At 39.0% G+C, this 17,976-nt stretch overlaps 2 protein-coding genes across 2 annotated transcripts in view; one reads left to right on the top strand and one right to left on the bottom strand.

Moving 5' to 3' along the window:
* ATP10D (ATPase phospholipid transporting 10D (putative)) overlaps positions 1-17,652 on the top strand; it is a 181,807-nt gene extending 164,155 nt beyond the window's left edge. Inside the window, exon 25 of the transcript XR_014244096.1 lies at positions 17,267-17,652. The gene's annotated coding sequence lies outside the window, so the exon portion shown is untranslated. The remainder of the gene's footprint in view (positions 1-17,266) is intronic.
* Positions 1-17,976, bottom strand: part of CORIN (corin, serine peptidase) — a 270,732-nt gene that overhangs the window by 28,414 nt on the left and 224,342 nt on the right. The window contains 3 exon segments of the mRNA XM_082390479.1: positions 14,693-14,867; positions 15,020-15,069; positions 17,662-17,778. Of these exon segments, the coding sequence (XP_082246605.1) occupies positions 14,693-14,867; positions 15,020-15,069; positions 17,662-17,778 (342 nt within the window).

The raw sequence follows: 17,976 nt of genomic DNA, 5'->3' as shown, positions 1-17,976 counted from the left end.
CTCACGTGGCTCCCACATTTATTCCTTCTCTTTATCCAGGTCCCAGCTCAAACATCACCACCTCAAAGCTGTCCTCCGTGACTGCCCAGTCTAGCCTTTACCCCATCATTTGTCTCACAGCACTCATTGATACCAATGACGATATACTTCTTTGTCTGTTCTGTGTCTGGCCCCCAGACTGTAAGTTCTGGGAAGGCAGGGACTTGGCTGGTATTCCCAGGACCTAGTACCTGGCATACATTGGGTTCTTAACATGTACTTGTTTAATGATAGTTCAACAGATGATGTTTCAAAACGTTTATTAGTGGCCAACTCCAACCACCTAAGTAAGGTCTATTCATCATCATTGCCTCCACTTCCTCCTCCATTCTCAGTTTCTCTTCCTCTATAGTGGGCCAGGACCGAAGGTGTGGGCATTTAGTTGACCACAGTGTTGGAATGCGGAGCTTTTATTGTAGATATTCCCTTACACTGTGGTGACATGTCAGCCATGCCATCACTGTCCTCATTTGCAAGCTTGCCCAACTAACATAAGCTGATCTGACCAGCTAGACCAGTTGTTTTCCAACCCAGGCTGAATCACCTGAGGAGCTTTCAAATACTGATTTTCTGGGCATCATCCCGTATCAACTGAAAGTTGGGCTGGGGTCTGGGAATTGGTATTTTTAAGAGCTCCCTAGGGAGTCTCTGCCAAAAACCCACCCACCCTCTTTTTTTCCTTGGCACGTCGTTCTTCACCATTTTCTCATGCGTAGAAAAAATTCAAAACGCTGAGATTTTAGGAGGGTCAGGAAAAAGTATGCAAGGCCAACATTCAACCTGTTTTTAGCATTGTTGGGTTCTTAGACTAGATTCTACTAAAAGAGTCCTCTATACAGTCCACACATTCTATCCTTTTTCCATTGTAAAAAAAAATAATTTTAGGTCTATCAAAATTGATGTCATATGGAAGCAACCTAAGTGTCCATCAGCAAGTGAATGGATAAAGAAGATGTGGTGTATATACATATATGATGGAATACTACTCAGCCATAAAAAAGAATGAGATGTTGTCACTCACAGCCACATGGATGGACTTGGAGGATATTATGCTAAGTGAAATAAGTCAGACAGAGAAAGACAAATACTATATGATATCATTTATGTGTGGAATATAAAAAATAAACTAGTGAATATAACGGAAAAGAAACAGACTCACAGATACAGAGAACAAACTAGTGGTTACCAGAGGGGAGAGGTAAGGGGGGGAGGGGCAAGATAGGAGTGGGGGTTAAGAGACACAAACTGTATAAAATAAATAAGCTACAAGGATATATTGTACAACACGGGGATACAGTCAATTTTTTTATTGAAGTATAGTTGATTTACAATGATTCAGGTGTACAGCAAAGTGATTCATATATATATTATATATATATATATATATATATATATATTCTTTATCAGATTTCTTTTCCATTATAGGTTATTACAAGACAGTGAATATAATACCCTGTACTATACAGTAGGTTCTTGTTGTATAGTCAATATTTTATAATAACTATAAATGGAGTATAACCTTTAAAAATTGTGAATCACTATGTCGTACACTTGAAACGTATATAATATTGTACATCAAATATACCTCAATAAAAAGAATTGATGTCACTATTTGAAAAAATATATATATATAACATCTATATGTAGAGAAATATATATATATAGAAATATATCTATAGATATAGATACGGATATAGATATAGAGCTGGGGATTTCAATAATAAGCAAGAAAGACATGATCCCTGCCTATACAAACTTTAGAATTGAGTGAAGATGAACACATAAAGAAACAATTATAATAAAATTCAGGAAGTGCTGTCTCATGAACATTACAGGATAAGGTTACAGAAGACTATTTTTCATTAAATAAAGCCATCACTCAAAGAACATGCCTTTCTTTCTCTTCCTTCCTTCCTCACTTTGTCTTTCTGTCTTTCTTCCCTCCCTTCCTCCCTTCCTTCTTTCCCTCCCTCCCTTCTCTCCCTCCCTCCCTTCCTCCCTCTCTTCCTTCCTCCCTTCCTCCCTCCCTTCCTCCCTTCCTTCCTTCCTTCTTTCCCTCCCTCCCTTTTTTCCCTCCCTCCCTCCCTTCCTTCCTCCCTTCCTTCCTTCCTCCCTTCTTTCCCTCGCTCCCTTTTTTCCCTCCCTCCCTCCCTTCCTTCCTCCCTTCCTTCCTTCTCTCCCTCCATCCCTCCCTTCCTTCCTTCTTTCCGTCCCTCCTTCCCTCTCCCTGTTCCATTTTTCAGTCTAGAGGAGTAAATGCATAACCATCTGATAAATTCAATACTCACTTGAGATTCTATTGTTTAAGATATTTGAAATCAAACAATTATTGATTTCAAATGTCTACCTATTTAATAGCTTCTTGCCTCGAATCAGAGCTACTAAATTTTGGTTTCAAAAAAAATACTCATCTATCTGCTTAAATCACAAGCAGTATGACAAACAGTATGCAGTTGAACACTGCAAATTATTGGTAACAAAATGAAATAGTGTAAACTTTTTGGACTTAATTACGATATTGGGGTTAATCTAATTCTAACACTAAAACAAGTATCAATAAAACTGCAAAATGTTATTAACTTGTATTCAGTAGCCTGTTGTGACACAAGCTACTGTCCTTATGGCATTAATATCCACCAAAAGCACAAAAAAAAAAATACAGGAAATTCACATACTTTTTTATATTCAGTAAGGAAATTGTTCTGTTTTCTTTTTTGTTATAAGGGGGGAAATAAAGTCTCATTAAATGTTTTTTCCCAAGTCTGGCAAAAACCAGGAAAAACAATAACCTGTTGTTCAAAAGGGGTACATGAAGTGAGGGAGATGTGTATAAATGGTATATTGGTATATTAAGCATGTTCTAGAAAGAATGAGTCACCCCCATCTGGGTGGAAGCAAAAGGAGGAAAGAAGACTTAGGGCTACATGAAGGCCACATGAATCTAGTTTCAGTAAAAAGTACCCAGTAGAGGAACACATAGGAACAAGCTATGTTCATGTGGCCATTTTAGTGAAGAGTAAATTGGACTACAAAGATAAAAAGCCAAGTATAGCAGGTGAAAATCTTCAGCATCAAGGGGATTTTTTTCTCAGTGCTGTCAGACTTCAAAGCAACAGCAAGGAGAACTGGTGCATCCTTAAAGAAGATTGTGCAAAGATCCTCAGGCTCTGAGAGTGAGGAAGCAGGCAAGGTGAAGCCAGGTGAAAATCCACCAGTAGAAATAAAAGTGGCTGAGGAAGATGTTAAGAGACCTTTTTCTCCTTTCATTCTTGCTCTACATAGTATTTCATTACCAGAAATTCTTATTTAATTTGCTTCATGTTTATACTCCTGTTTTAATGATGAATATACATTATAGATAATGTTGAGATAATATGATTTCAACTTCTAATTCTTCAATTATCACTCTAGAGAGAAAACACAGCTACCTATACACCTCAGATGCATTATGACATCCAGGGAAGTTTATACATAATTGAAGGCACAATGTCTCTGGACACAATAACCAGTTTCAGTTTGTAATATGCCACACTCAGCTCTAGTTTAGACATAAATTTGCCACATTTTCACTTAATTCAGCTGGCCAGGTTTAGAGATTTTCTTCTATCTTTATCTTTTCTTAAGAGCACAAAAATTTCCCTTTTTTTACCCTTTCTGATTTTACTTTGAATAACTTATATTTACTATTTATCTTTTTTCAGAAAATAAAATTAATATTTATAATTAACCCCTGTGATAGAAATCACTATTTTACAAGACTTACTCCAGAAATGGCACAGCCATGTGGTGACTTGGAAGTAATTTGAAATTTACCATATCTGCACTAAGTCAAGAAATATCACACAAAAGCATCATTTCTGTTCTACAAATCTTAGGAACCTCTTACTTTTAATATCGCATCTGCACTTGGTATGTTTAAAGAATTCTCTCTAACACATGCAGTGAATAGATTCTAGAATGGGATGACCACAACGTAAATGCATAAAGGGGCCGAGTATAAGTCAGTAAGTAGTGGGTGTCAGCCCACAAGACTTGCCCATCTCGAGGGCCATCTGCCTCTCAGCTCCTGCTGATGGCTGTCGTATTGGAATATCCAGTGTGAACTGACAATCTGATTGTTTCAGGGAAGCCAAAGTTCTGGATTTTAGGTAAAGTATACACAGTTTGAACTACTGGCTAAAGTTTTTAAATGTATCTAACAAGCAAAAGAGATCAGAGCTGGATTCTTCTTTTAGTATAAAATCTCTATAGTTTCCAAGTATTTCTACATATCAATTCAATCATCTTCTCACCAATTATGAGGTATAAATAGGAATGCTTTCTCCATTTTAGAGAAGATAAAGCAGTGACTCAGAGCAGATTAGTGACTCATCTAAAATCACAGAGATACTAAGTGATGGTAGCAGGCCAGAAAGCCAGTCCTTTAAACCCCTACACCACAACCTTTATACTAAACTTCTCTGAAACAAAGAGAAGGGTCCACAGGTATCAACACAAGAATCAGGTATTGGCCACAGAGTGGAAAGCATGCAGGATGAGTGGAGACTGACTGGTGAGTGATAGGATGGCAGATAGAAGGAAGATAACTTCTCTTTCCTGAATGTATCCCCCAGATATGATGGGGAACTAGCCGCCAGTAATGAAATTACAGAAAGTGAGCAATTCTATTATCCCAGGGTCCAAAAAAGCTAGAGAAGGGGATAGTCAGATACACATCCTAGAGCTTAGAGAATCAGATTTGAGAATGTTTCAGGAAAAAGATAGGACAATGTGTCCAGACACTCTTAAAACAAGTACAGCTAAACAGAGATGGGAGAGTTTGAGTTCCAAATTCTGATTTACCATCACAAATGACTGCAGTAAGAAAATGAAGAATCATCCAAAAAGTAAATGTTACAACGTAAGAATCTCAGAGCTTTCAAACTGCAAAGTTTATCACAGAACAGTGGCAAGAAACTGTAGCAATTGTCAAAAAGTCTTAGTCATAGAATCCTCCTACACTGTTGGTGGGAATGTAAATTGGTACAGCCATTACGGAGAGGAAAATGGAGGTTCCTTAAGAAACTAAAAATAGAGCTACCATATGATCCTGTAGTTTCACTCCTGGACATATATCCAGAGAAAACCATAATTTGAAAAGATACATGCACCCCAACATTCATTGCAGCACTATTTACAATAGCCAAGACATGGAAGCAACCTAAATGTCCATTGACAGATGAATGGATAAAGAAGATGTGGTATATATATATATATATATATATATATATATATATATATATATATATATATATATACAATGGAATATTACTCAGCCATAAAAAAGAATGAAATAATGCCATTTGCAGCAACATGGATGGACCAAGAGATTATCATACTAAATAAAGTCAGACAGAGAAAGACAAATATATGATATCACTTATATATGGAATCTAAAAAAAAGGATACAAATGAACTTATATACAAAACAGAAATAGATGTACAGACATAGAAAACAAACTTATGGTTATGAAGGGGGAAAGGGGGGAAGGAATAACTTAGGAGTTTGGGATTAACATATACACATTACTATATATAAAAAGATAACCAACAAGGACCTACTGTATAGCACAGGGAACTAAACTCATTATTTTGTAATAACCTATAATGGAAAAGAATCTGAAAATCTACATCTATATATATAACTGAATCACTTTGCTGTATACCCGAAACTAACACAACACTGTAAATCAACTGTACTTCAATAAATTTTTTTTTTGTGTGGCCATGCTGTGTGGTTTGCAGGATCTTAGTTCCCTGACCAGGGATCGAACCTGGGCCCCCAGTAACCACTGGACTGCCAGGGAATTCCCTATACTTCAATCAATCAATCAGTCAATAGAAAAAAAGCAGGAAAAATTAAAATGGCTTCTCAGCAAAATTATGCGTGGGAAGAACAAGATGAGGATTTCTATCTGGGGCAAATAATTTAATATTAGTAGTCAACTAAGACAAAGCTGAACTATTTGAACTTTCCTTTACTTCTAATATCTCCATTCAAGGAGAATGGTCTTCAGGCAACATCCAAAAGATTCATCTTCCATGTGATAAAACGTATAAGTGCTTAATACATTGAAATGTTGAGTTGATGTCTGGTCTAAGATATGGGAGGGGTCAGTAAAAGATCGCTGACCTTCTGCAGAGGAGTTAACATTTCTAGTTCCAGACAAATTATAGTCCTAACTACTAAAAGAGCTACAGATGTCATCACTAACACCGAGAAGGGGCTGGTTAGTCAGTTAACAAATATTTGATTGGTTGCTATATTCCTTGCTGAAAGAAATGAAAATACAGAGGCGAGGAAGACAGACAGGGTTCATGCCCTCATAGAGTTTTCATCCTGGGCTAGCCAAATATATATATAAACAAATAAGATTATCTCTGGTAATTAGGAGGGAAAAAAATAGGATAATGTGATAGAGAGATGACTGATTGGAGGGGGGTCATTTTAGCTAGGATGGTTAGGGCAGGCCTTTGACAAAGTGACACTTAATTTGAGACTTGAATGAGGGGAAGGAGGCAATTTTGTGACTCCATAGGAGGGTTCCATACTGCAGAAGCAGCAAGTAGAAAAGTCCTAAGGCAGGAATGAGATTGGGGGATTTCAGGGATAGAAAGGCTACATGTTTGGAGACCAATGAGTGATGAGAGAATAGGGGGAGATGCAAAGAGGTAGGACTAGATATTTAAAGGCTATGATAAGAAATCTATTCTTGTTACAATGAGAAGCTGTTGTACAGTTTTAAACAGGTGGTGACATGGTATGATTTACATTTTAGAAAGATCACCATCTCACTGTGTGTAGAATAGACAATAAATGAACAAGAGAGTAGTCTAAAAAAAAAACAGATAGGAAACTTTTAAAAGTTGTTATGGATTGATTGTGTCCCCCTGCAAAATTCATATATTGAAATCCTAATCCCCAATACATCAGAACAAGATCTTATTTGGAGATAAGGTCTTTACAGAGGTAATCAACTTAAAATGAGGCCAGTATGGTGAGCCCTAATCCAATATGACTGGGTATCCTCATGAAAAGGGGAAACTTGGAGACAGGCATGCACACAAAGGGTGAAGATGAAGACAAAGATCAGAATTAGGCTTCTATAGGCCAAGGAATGCCAAAGATTGCCAACAGAACACCAGAATCCAAGCGAGAGGCATTCTCTCTCACAGCCCTCAGAAGGAACCAACCATCCCAATACCCTGATCTTAGACTTCTAGCCTCCAGAACTGTAAGACAATAAACTTCTGTCAATAAACTTCTTGGCTTGTTGAAGCCACCCAATTTGTGGTACCTTGTTATGGCTGCCCTAGGAAGCTAATACAATAATCCAGACCTGATATGATGGTGGTCTGGATTAGGATTATAGCATAAAGATGATGAGAGGCAGTTGGGTTCAAGCTATATTTTGAAAGAAGATCCTACAGAACTTACTGCTAGAGTAAAAGTGGGAGGAATTAAGGATGACTCCCAGGTTTGGTGTATTAGCAAACCAATGGATAATGATGCCTCTTACTGAGATGGGGAAAGTTTGTGAAGCATACAATTATTTGCTCAGTGGGAGAGATGAGGAATCAAGTTTTGTTCTGGCCATGTAAAGTAGAATGTTTATTATACATTCAAATGGACACTTCATCTAAGCATTTAAATATGTTTGAGGTTGGTGGGTTGGGAGAAAATCTGGGCTGTGCTAGAGATATAAATTTGGAAGTTATGAATAAATATTTGATATTCATATCGATATTCATATCAATATTTGATATTCATATTTGTTCAAATATAAGCAAGCATTTGAAACTATGTGATTAGATGATTGTAGACAGATAAGAAAGCCAAGAATTAGGTCCTTATCTGATCATGGGCTGCTATAACAAACTACCATAGACTGGGTGGCTTAAACAACAGTTATTTGTCATAGTTGTTGAGGCTCTAAGTCAAAGATTAGGGCACTAGCGTGTTCAGGGTCTGGTGAAGATCCCCTTCCTCGATTACAGATGGTGGTCTTCTTGTTGTATCCTTACATGGCAGAGGGAGAGAGGGCTAGCTTTCTTTCTCTTCTTATAAGGACAACATGGGTTTCACCCTCATGACCTAATCACCTCCCAAGGGCCCCACCTCCTAATAGCACCTTATTAGGGGTTAGATTTTCAACATGTGGAAATTAGGGGGACACAACTGTGCAGTCCACAACACACCTGGAGAACTAAAACATTTAGTGGCCTAGAAGAGGAGAAGCTGCAAAAAAAGAAAGAGAAGGGTAGGTCAGTGACATAAGAATTTTTTTGTTATTTTAAAAGAAAAGTGAAGAAAGTATTTTAAGAAGGATGTAGTAATCAAATACTAGGGAGGGTTCCAGTGAGTTAGAAACTGAAAATCCACCATTGGATTTGGCAAGATGGAAGTCACTAAAGACTTTGGAAGTGTCATTTCTGTAGTGGCCTTGATGACAACCCAACTGGAGTGACCTGAGGGGAATACAGGAAGTGTAAAAGTGAAGACAGTGACTGTAGGAAACTCTTTCAGGAGTTTTACTGTGAGTACTAGCCAAAATGGGGCAAGAGTTGAAGAGGGATGTGAAGTCAAGAGAAGGGGGTTTAAGTTGGTGACACTAAGGCATGTTTGCTGAAGGGAATGATCCAGCAAAAAAGAGAGAAATTGATGAAAATAGAAATGATTTTAAAATAGTCTTTGACGGAATAAAGACACAGACCTACTAGAGAATGGACTTGAGGACACGGGGAGGGGGAAGGGTAAGCTGTGACAAAGTGAGAGAGTGGCATGGACATATATACACTACCAAATGTAAAACAGATAGCTAGTGGGAAGCAACCGCATAGCACAGGGAGATCAGCTCTGTGCTTTGTGACCACCTAGAGGGGTGGGATAGGGAGGGTGGGAGGGAGGGAGACACAAGAGGGAAGAGATATGGGAACATATGTGTATGTATAACTGATTCACTTTGTTATAAAGCAGAAACTAACACACCATTGTAAAGCAATTATACTCCAATAAAGATGTTAAAAAAAAATAAATACATCTAAAATAAAGTCTTTGAAAGATGAATGGAAATATGATTGTCCTTAAAAAGGAGCAAGGACGCATCCTCCACCATAACTCAAGGGAAAGGAGGGAACGTGGCCACAGATACAGGTAACTTGTTGGAATTAGGGGTGAGACAAGGCAAAACATATAATGATGTCTATTTTCTTCATAAAGAATGAGGTGAGACCAGTGGAGGGTGAAGGAGATTTGGGGAGAGAGGAGAAGATGTCAAATAGTTGAGGATGGAAAAGTGGCTTTAACTGTGAACATATACTGGATGGGTGCCATATTGTTAGATGCTCATTTGAGATTCATGATCATACATTTGACATGAGCTCAGTTAGCAGTCTGGTGTGTGATATTCTCCAGCGATGACCAGCTGTTCAGGTGCAGGTGCAGAGTACGTGGATAGTCGCAGGACAAGAAGAAACAAGTAAGTAACTGCAAAGATTAGAAGGGGAAGAACTCCCAGTTTCTGTGAGCCCCAAAAACTATGGGAATTGGCCTAACGTTTAGGCCAACTGCTGGCTACATCCTAGACCCATACATTTTCCCACTGGAGCAGTGAGGATGCAGAGGATGCCTCCTTAGGGGGCAGGGCAGTGGGGAGCATGGAGTCAGGTCAGGGTCACCACAATTGCTCACTCACCGGTGATGCTGGAAAACAGCACCCCAGGGGAGGTATGGATCCAAAATGGAGAATTCCTATTTTAGTGGACATTAGTACTTGATGGGAATGGATCAAATCTCTCAAGTAGACAGAACGGAAAGAAAAAATTGCAAACGAATGGCATGGTTTATATGCACCTAGAAGATAAAGAAGTAACCATGAGAACATGACATGGGCTCAGTAATAAAACGTCAGATCAAACCTCTCACTTCTTTTCCTGACTGTATTAAAAGACTGTTAGATCAGTACAGGTGGGTAAGTCAATAGTTATTTTCTGTGGAGAATGAGAAAGGCAGCTGTCCAGAAATAGGTGAAAAGATTATTGAGTAATATTAAGGGTCCAATGGGTGCTGAAAGTCAGGCATGACACTAATCTGCATCCTTGGGTAATGTTCTCCTCAGTTTGGAAGAGCATGAATATAGGATTGAAAACGTGCTCTTCATATTGACTCTTAGTTGGAGGTCTGTGTGGTGTGTATGGCAGAAAGATCTAGGGGCAAAGAAGTTGAAGGTCCTGGTGAGAGGACTGAAGTGATGGTCCCAGTGCACTAGGTTACCTGGGGAAAGAAACGAGATGAGGAGGAGACAAATGGACTGAGAAAACAGGAGGAGATGCGCAGACAAGCAAACACAAGTCTTGTTGGAGTGAAGAGCTGGTGTGGTAGAAATCAAGACATGGGTGACCTGGCAGGGTTAAGGGTTGTGATCTTATAGTAAAAGGATAGTTTTTCATGCAGATTTCCTGGAGAGGAATCAGACACTTCTGATAACTACTAGTTGTGTGCCAGCCTAGGAAGTTCATCCTTAAGTCTCTTGGAGGTGGAAGAAGGCAAGGAAATTGCTTGTTAAATTACCCCTGAAACTCAACGTCTTTCTTCCTTAGAGCTGTGGAAGTTGAATTGTTACTATGGCATCTGGGACTTCATCTGATCAACGTAGTACCTCATGGTTTTAATTTTCCTTTGGGATTTTTAAATACCTCTCCATGCAGGAGCAAGACATGTCCTTTTTTTCCATGAATATAATTAAAAGAGACAGGCTTGAAAAGAACTACAGATGGGTCACACTGGGCCTTGCCAAAGTATGGAATCAGGATATGAAGTAAATCCCATTAATTGCAGCAATTGATGGATCCTACAGAGAGTAAGGCTTACAATTAGAGGTTCTCAAAAGTTTTGAGGGCCACTGGAAAGATTGTAAAATAGAACCAAAGTTATTAGTACACATTCAAGCGAAGACTTGTTTGAAGTTGGGCAATTTCTAACTTCTTATGGATAGGCCAGGCCCCACTTGACAGTTCTGTGAAGTCTAATGTTCCATGAAATTTTACCAGGGCCTTTGATAGAATATCCATTTCCTTAATTATAAACACATTTCTTCTCTATTGCAAGGTTTCTCCTTAACTTCACAGATCTGTCAGTGAAAGACAAAACTGGGATACCACATATGGAAATTTGACCAAAGTGGTGCATGAACTGGATGAATTAGTATATAAAAGGTGTTATTCCCTTAAAGAGCTGTTGGATTCATTTAGGTGATCGTCTTTTGATAAATGTACTCTTGCTAGTACAATCTTCTGCTTATCATGGAGTTATAAATCAGAACTGGAAAAGACATCTGGAAACATCTGGCCCCTTCCAAAGCAATAACATTGCAATGTATTTCCTGACATACTACACAGACTCTTCCAATCATTTAGGGTCGTTCTTACACATTAAAAGTTCTCAAGAGGAGGTTCTGGTTTGATTTTTTACATTATATTTCCCCAAAAAGAGCAATCAAATAGCTAGATATACACATTTCCATTTTATAATCACTTCTCATATTATATTCTAATTACTTGTTTAAATGTCTGTCTCCTCACTAGGTTAGCATTCCAAGAAAGGATACATATATTCATTTCTTTAACCCCCATATGGAGATGAATATATGTTCTGGGACTCTATTCTGTAGAAACAAGAGTACCAATAGGTGAGTAGCTTTGCATAAGATGTATTGCAGTGTTGTTAAAGTGATAGCAAACTGGAACTAACGTGAATGTCCATCAACTGGGGAATAATAAAAAAAGTATGGTGAATCTCTATGATGGAATATCATTTAGCTTTGAAAAAGAATGAGCTAGAGCTACATCAACTGACTTGGAGGGGACGTCCATTATATACTGCTACATGAGAAAAGCAACTTACAAACAAAAGTATAGTGTGTGATTTCAAATTGTAAAAATAAATGACACCCTGTGAAAAATATATGTTTATAGCTGTGGAGGAACAATCACTAGGGGTGACCTTGAGGATGATGAGAAAATAAAGGAGAGAGAGTATGGAAGGAGATAAAAATTGAGCTAGCAAAATGAAAAAATATTCATGCCGTAATGCTAAGGGAAAAGTCAGAATGCATGTGTTTTTGTTTTGTTTTGTTTTGTTTTATTTATTTTTGGCTGCGTTGGGTCTTTGTTGCTGCACGCGGGCTTTCTCTAGTTGCAGTGAGTGGGGGCTACTCTCCATTGTAGTGCGTGGGCTTCTCACTGCGGTGGCTTCTCGTTGCAGAGCATGGGCTCTAGGCACACGGGCTTCAGTAGTTGTGGCTTGTGGGCTCAGTAGTTGTGGCTCGCGGGCTCTAGAGCCCAGGCTCGGTAGTGGCGCACGGACTTAGTTGCTCTGCGGCATGTGGGATCTTCCCAGACCAGGGCTCGAACCCATGTCCCCTGCATTGGCAGGTGGATTCTTAACCACTGTGCCATCAGGGAAGTCCCTGAATGCATGTTTTTAGTAATAATATTTTAAAAAGAAAAATTTACCTTTATTGATGTCTTACTGACTGGTATCAGGCATGGTTCTTAAGGTTTTACATAGGCTATCTCACTTGATGCCTGCACCAACCCTGTGAGGTAGGGACGGTTATTTCCCTCATTTCATAGATGAGGAAACTTGGCCCAGAGAAGTTTATAAATTGACACAGTAAGTGGCAAAGCTGAGAAAAAATAATAATAGACAAATAGGCAAAAAAACGAAATTGCATTTTTTTCTACAGATTAACCTGGTAAAATGAAAATAATCAATTTAATGAGGTGACAGAACTGTGAGTTATTTGTGTTAAATTTTTGCTATTATTTATTATTACTTTTAAATAAAGTAAAATTATTAAAAATAAAAAGAAGAAAATGGGCGGTATGGTGGTTTTTCAAACATGTCCTCAAATACTTTGCCACTCCTCTCGCTGAGAGAAGAGTTCTATGTTTCTTCCCTTTGAATCTGTGTGGGGCTGTGACAGCTCTGACCAACTCCATAGTGTAAGTAATGTTGTGTGTCTCTGGAGGTTGGATCAAAAAAGGCTTCCTCCTGGCTCCCTTTTTAGGACTCCCACTTTAGGGAATGCTAGCTACCAAGCTGTGAGTCTCACTTGGAGAGAAACAAATGCCCCTGCCAACAGGCAGCATCCACTGCCAGACTTCAGGTGGTGCCAGCCCCTAGAACCTTAGTTCCTTCCAGCAGAGTTCCCAGACATTGCTGAGCAGAGACAAACCATAAGCTATTTCCTGTCTAGATGTCTAATCTCCAGAATCTTCCATGCGCAAAAAAAATGGTTGTTATTTGTTGTTGTTGTTGTTATTTTGTTATTGTTTGGTTAGGGGTCTTATTTATTTATTTATTTTTGCTCCTAAATTACACAACAACAGTCAAAATAGATGAGGACCTTCTACAGTGATGTTTGTCAACTTGGGGTAGGTTTCCCCTTGGTCTTATTTTTCTGCTCCCTTTAGGTATTTTGCGATGATTAACTTTATGTGCCAAGTGGCTGGACCATGGTGCCCCAATATTTTTTTTTTTTTAAACTTTGGGTTTATTTATTTGTTTACTTATTTATTTATGGCTGTGTTGGGTCTTCGTCTCTGTGCGAGGGCTTTCTCTAGTTGCGGCAAGTGGGGGCCACTCTTCATCGCGGTGCGCGGGCCTCTCACTATCGCGGCCTCTCTTGTTGCGGAGCACAGGCTCCAGATGCGCAGGCTCAGTAATTGTGGCTCACGGGCCTAGTTGCTCCGCGGCATGTGGGATCCTCCCAGACCAGGGCTCGAACCCGTGTCCCCTGCATTGGCAGGCAGATTCTCAACCACTGCGCCACCAGGGAAGCCCTGTGCCCCAATATTTGGCCAAACATTTTTCTGGATGTTTCTGTGAAGGTGTTTTTGTGGAAGAGATTAGCTTTCAAAATGGCGGACTATTAGTAAAGCAGGTTACCCTCCATAATGTGGGTGGGCCTTACCCAATCAGTTGGAGACTTTCATAGAGCAAAGACTGATCTCCCCAGAGCAAGAAGGAGTTCTGCCAGCATGCTGCCTTTGGACTTGAACTGCAGCTCTTCCCTGAGTCTCCAGCCTGCCTGCCACCCCATCAGACTTTAGACTCACCAAGCTTCCAGGAATGTTTGCCAATTCCCGGAAAACTCTTTCTCTCTCTCTCATTGGTCTGTTTCTCTGGACAGCCCTGACTAACACACATATTATACTTTTCACTCTACTTCCCAAACTCCTCACCAATTCCTCCAGCATGCTAACTTCACTGTAGGATCCAAGCAAATCTGCTCTGTTTAACTTCATATGCATTTGATGTATGTAAGAGGGCTAGAAAAGAGACTAAAGCTGGCTAGAGAGTCAATCTTCTAAACTTCTTCCTCTTCCTCCCTCCTTAGGACATAAATCATAAGCAATATACATCTGTTGCCAATAAGTGAGCAGCACTTATATAGGATGATAACACCAAGGGTAGAAAAATCTAAGCAGATAAGGACCCGGGAAGGAGATCAACTGTGGATTTTGCACTGAATTACAGAATGGCATATGCCATTAAGAATACCCAAGTGACAGAATGATCAGGCAAAGCAAAAGAAAAGGTGCAGCTTACCCCTCGAAGCAGTGGGCGACTGTCAGAACCCACTTCTTGGCAATGAGGACACAGCCACAAATGTGACCACTGGGTTCACTCTGCAGGGAACACTGCCAGGGCCACCTTCCTGGGCGACTCGTCCGACCCCCGAGGATCCTCTTGTTCATTCGGGCAGCAGGGCGGCGCCCACAGTCTACCAAGGAGCAGGAGACAGCATGTGACTCACTACCAAACCCAGCTAGATGCTTGCATCTTTGCTGTCACGTACAAGTGATCATTTTTTCCCTTGAGCCAATCCAGTTAAATTAAGTTCATATCCCATTGTTACACCACTAATTCTCTCACCTTGTTTAGTACATAGAAGAGAAATCTTACTTCTGCTGTGACAGGACTGCCTAGATTTGGAAACATAAAATGGCATACTATTCAGTTACATATTTATTGTTCACTTCAACACTTTACCAGTGAAAGGCAGGAAATAGCTTATACTTAAGTCAGGAATTCTCAAGGCAGGGCTGTGGTCAGATATCACCTTGGAGGTGGAGGTATATGAAGGATGTACTTTTTTAAAGTGTATTTAATATCATCATTATACAATTTCACATTTGTGGGAAGAGAAACTACTGTTAGCAAAGTTTCCCACATCATCTTGGCTGGTGGCACCACCCATAATACTGACTCAATGATTTTCAAAGTAGGGAGAGGAAAAGGAAAGGCATTAGTCTGCTTCTCAGAATGTATGGTGAGGAGGGAGCATGTCAGAATTTTATGCTTATGGAGAGGACATGTATGTCCAAAAGAAGCTGAGAAATAGCTTGAGAGAAATAAAATATTACTTCAAAAAGTCAGAGAACAGAGAAAGGAATTGAATATTTAGACTAGAAAAGAATCTTGAGACTTTTTTCTATTATCTTTTTTTTTTAAGTTGAAGTATAGTTGATTTACAATATTGTGTTAGTTTCAGGTATACACCATAGTGATTCAGTTTTTTTCTGATTATATTCCATTATAGGTTATTATAAGACATTGAATATAATTCCCCATACTATACAGTAAATCTTTGTTGCTTATCTATTTTATGTATACTAGTTTGTATCTGTTAATCCCATACTCCTAATTTGTCCCTCTCCCTTCCCTTTCCCCTTTGGCAACCATATCTTTGTTTTCTATGTTGCTGAAACTTTCAATGTTAAACTGTGTATCTATGATTAGCTGACAGGAAGAAGGGGATTAAATTCATACCATGTAACTCTAGATGGCAGGGGAGAACTTATAGAAAAAGTGCATTCAGGAAAGGAAGAACTTTCTAAAAATCAGAGTTTAGCTTTGAAGGCAAGAACATGGTTTAAGCATCTATCAATGTGGCTGCACAAGAGAATTCAGCTTAGGGTACACTAAGTTTTAACCACAAAGTTCTCTTCCAAGCATTTATTCACAATGCAAATTTAAAAGAAAAAAAAACATGTTGGGACTGTCAAAAATACTATGACATGCTTAGAATCCTAGGTATGTCAGAAAAAAGAAAACCCTAACTATGTCATTACCACCTTCCTTTTTGAAGATCTACTGTCTTTTCATTTCTTGCTAAATTTGCATGGGGATATGTGTATACAATAAATTACATAATACAGAAAAAGCACATTTGCGTTTTGCCTTCTCACAACCTGAAGTCGCATCTCCTCCTCACTCTCTATTTCGTTATCCTTAGTTTCTTTGTAACACTTCCAAATATCTGAAATTCATTTTGTTTATTACTAGCTTAGCGTCTCTCTGTCTACCTCTGCAATGTACGTTTCCTGAGACCAGGGTCCTTGTCCCCCTCATCCACTCCTACATCCCCGCAGAGCTTAACAATGAACTTGGCATAGAAGAGATACAAATAATTAGTTGTTGTTAGATCTTAAAGTCATATCTTTTAGGAATAGGAAAAGACCAAAGACTATGTATCTCAACTCTTTATTTTAAAGGAAATTGCGGTTTATAGGATCACACATCTAGTTGGCAAGCCGGGACTAGAACAGGTCCACCAACTCCCAACTTAGAATGAGTTTATCTATCTTTCTATCTATCTATCTATCTATCTATCTATCTATCTAACCTGAAAGGGATTTTCTGGCAGTCCCAGTTTGGGGAAACAAATCACTGTTGAAAGACTCAGGTCATTGGAGGAAGTGCTTCAGTTGACAACTATTCAGAAATTTGGTTGCAAGTTTGGTCTATGGGGAAAATGTCAAGACATTCTAAAGAGAAATGGCCCACCTTTAGTTTTATTCTTTAGAGTTCTTATGTACTGATTTCTCTAACATTTATTAAAAGCTTTGGAGTCAGACAAACTTGGTTTGAGTTCAGAGACTATCACTTATCATCTGTGAGCTGTGAGTTTTGAGCAAGTTATTTAAATACTCTATAGCTATGTCCCTATAATGTAACAAGCACTAAATGAGTGTTAATTCCCCCAATTTACCTTTCTCCTGCACCCCTACCCAAGATGAGGGAGGCAATGTTGCCATGATTTTTTAGGGGAAATTTTTCAGAAGTGTATTTTCAAGGTTACTTGATTATAATTTTATTTTGTGTCTGTTTTTTCCTCAGGCTCTCCCAGTTTTATCAGTTGCCATTATTTCAATTTCTTCTGTTAACTAGTCCCATGTAACATCTGTAGAAAGTGTAGATATTAAGAATTTATTTTTAATAGGATGTGAAAAAACTCCAAGATGAGAACCCAAGTTCCTCCTCCTTAACCGTGATAGTTTCTGCAATCATCATTCAAGAAAAATGTAATGAGCCAAGAGAAAAAGATCTATGTCTACAAAGAAGAAAAAAAGCCAAATGATGTTGAAATATAAAGGCCCATAGCTATTCTATGGAAGCTCTTTTTTGATGTGACAAATGTGGATTATCTTAAAATTAGAAACAGAAGAAGGGTCCTGATGAGAGATGTTTGCTCCATAATCCACTCTACACAGCTCCAGTGGTGGGTGTCTTACCCTTTTACCAGCAGTTCATGCAAAGTGGTCCCATTAAGGCTTTCCCAGTCGGAGTGCAATGTCAGCCACTGCTGGTCTTGCTCCTGTTCCTGTATCAGTTTGGTCACAGATGGTTCTCTGACAGAAGGGCAAACACCAGATAAATATTCAAAGTACAATGATCTTTGACCAGGCAATATCATTATTTAGCACTTACTCTCTTATAAAAAAGAAGCATTAAGTTATCAGCCAATATTTCAACAGGGGGATGAGTATTCGAAGAAGTTTGGCATGGAACGTGATGAGCAAGAGGGGAAGCTACTAAAAGTATCCTGA

The sequence above is a fragment of the Balaenoptera borealis genome (genome assembly GCF_965194805.1).
Source record: "Balaenoptera borealis genome assembly, chromosome: 4".
In the NCBI taxonomy this organism is placed as follows: Eukaryota; Metazoa; Chordata; class Mammalia; order Artiodactyla; family Balaenopteridae; genus Balaenoptera; species Balaenoptera borealis.
This window is presented reverse-complemented; position numbering and strand designations above follow the sequence as displayed.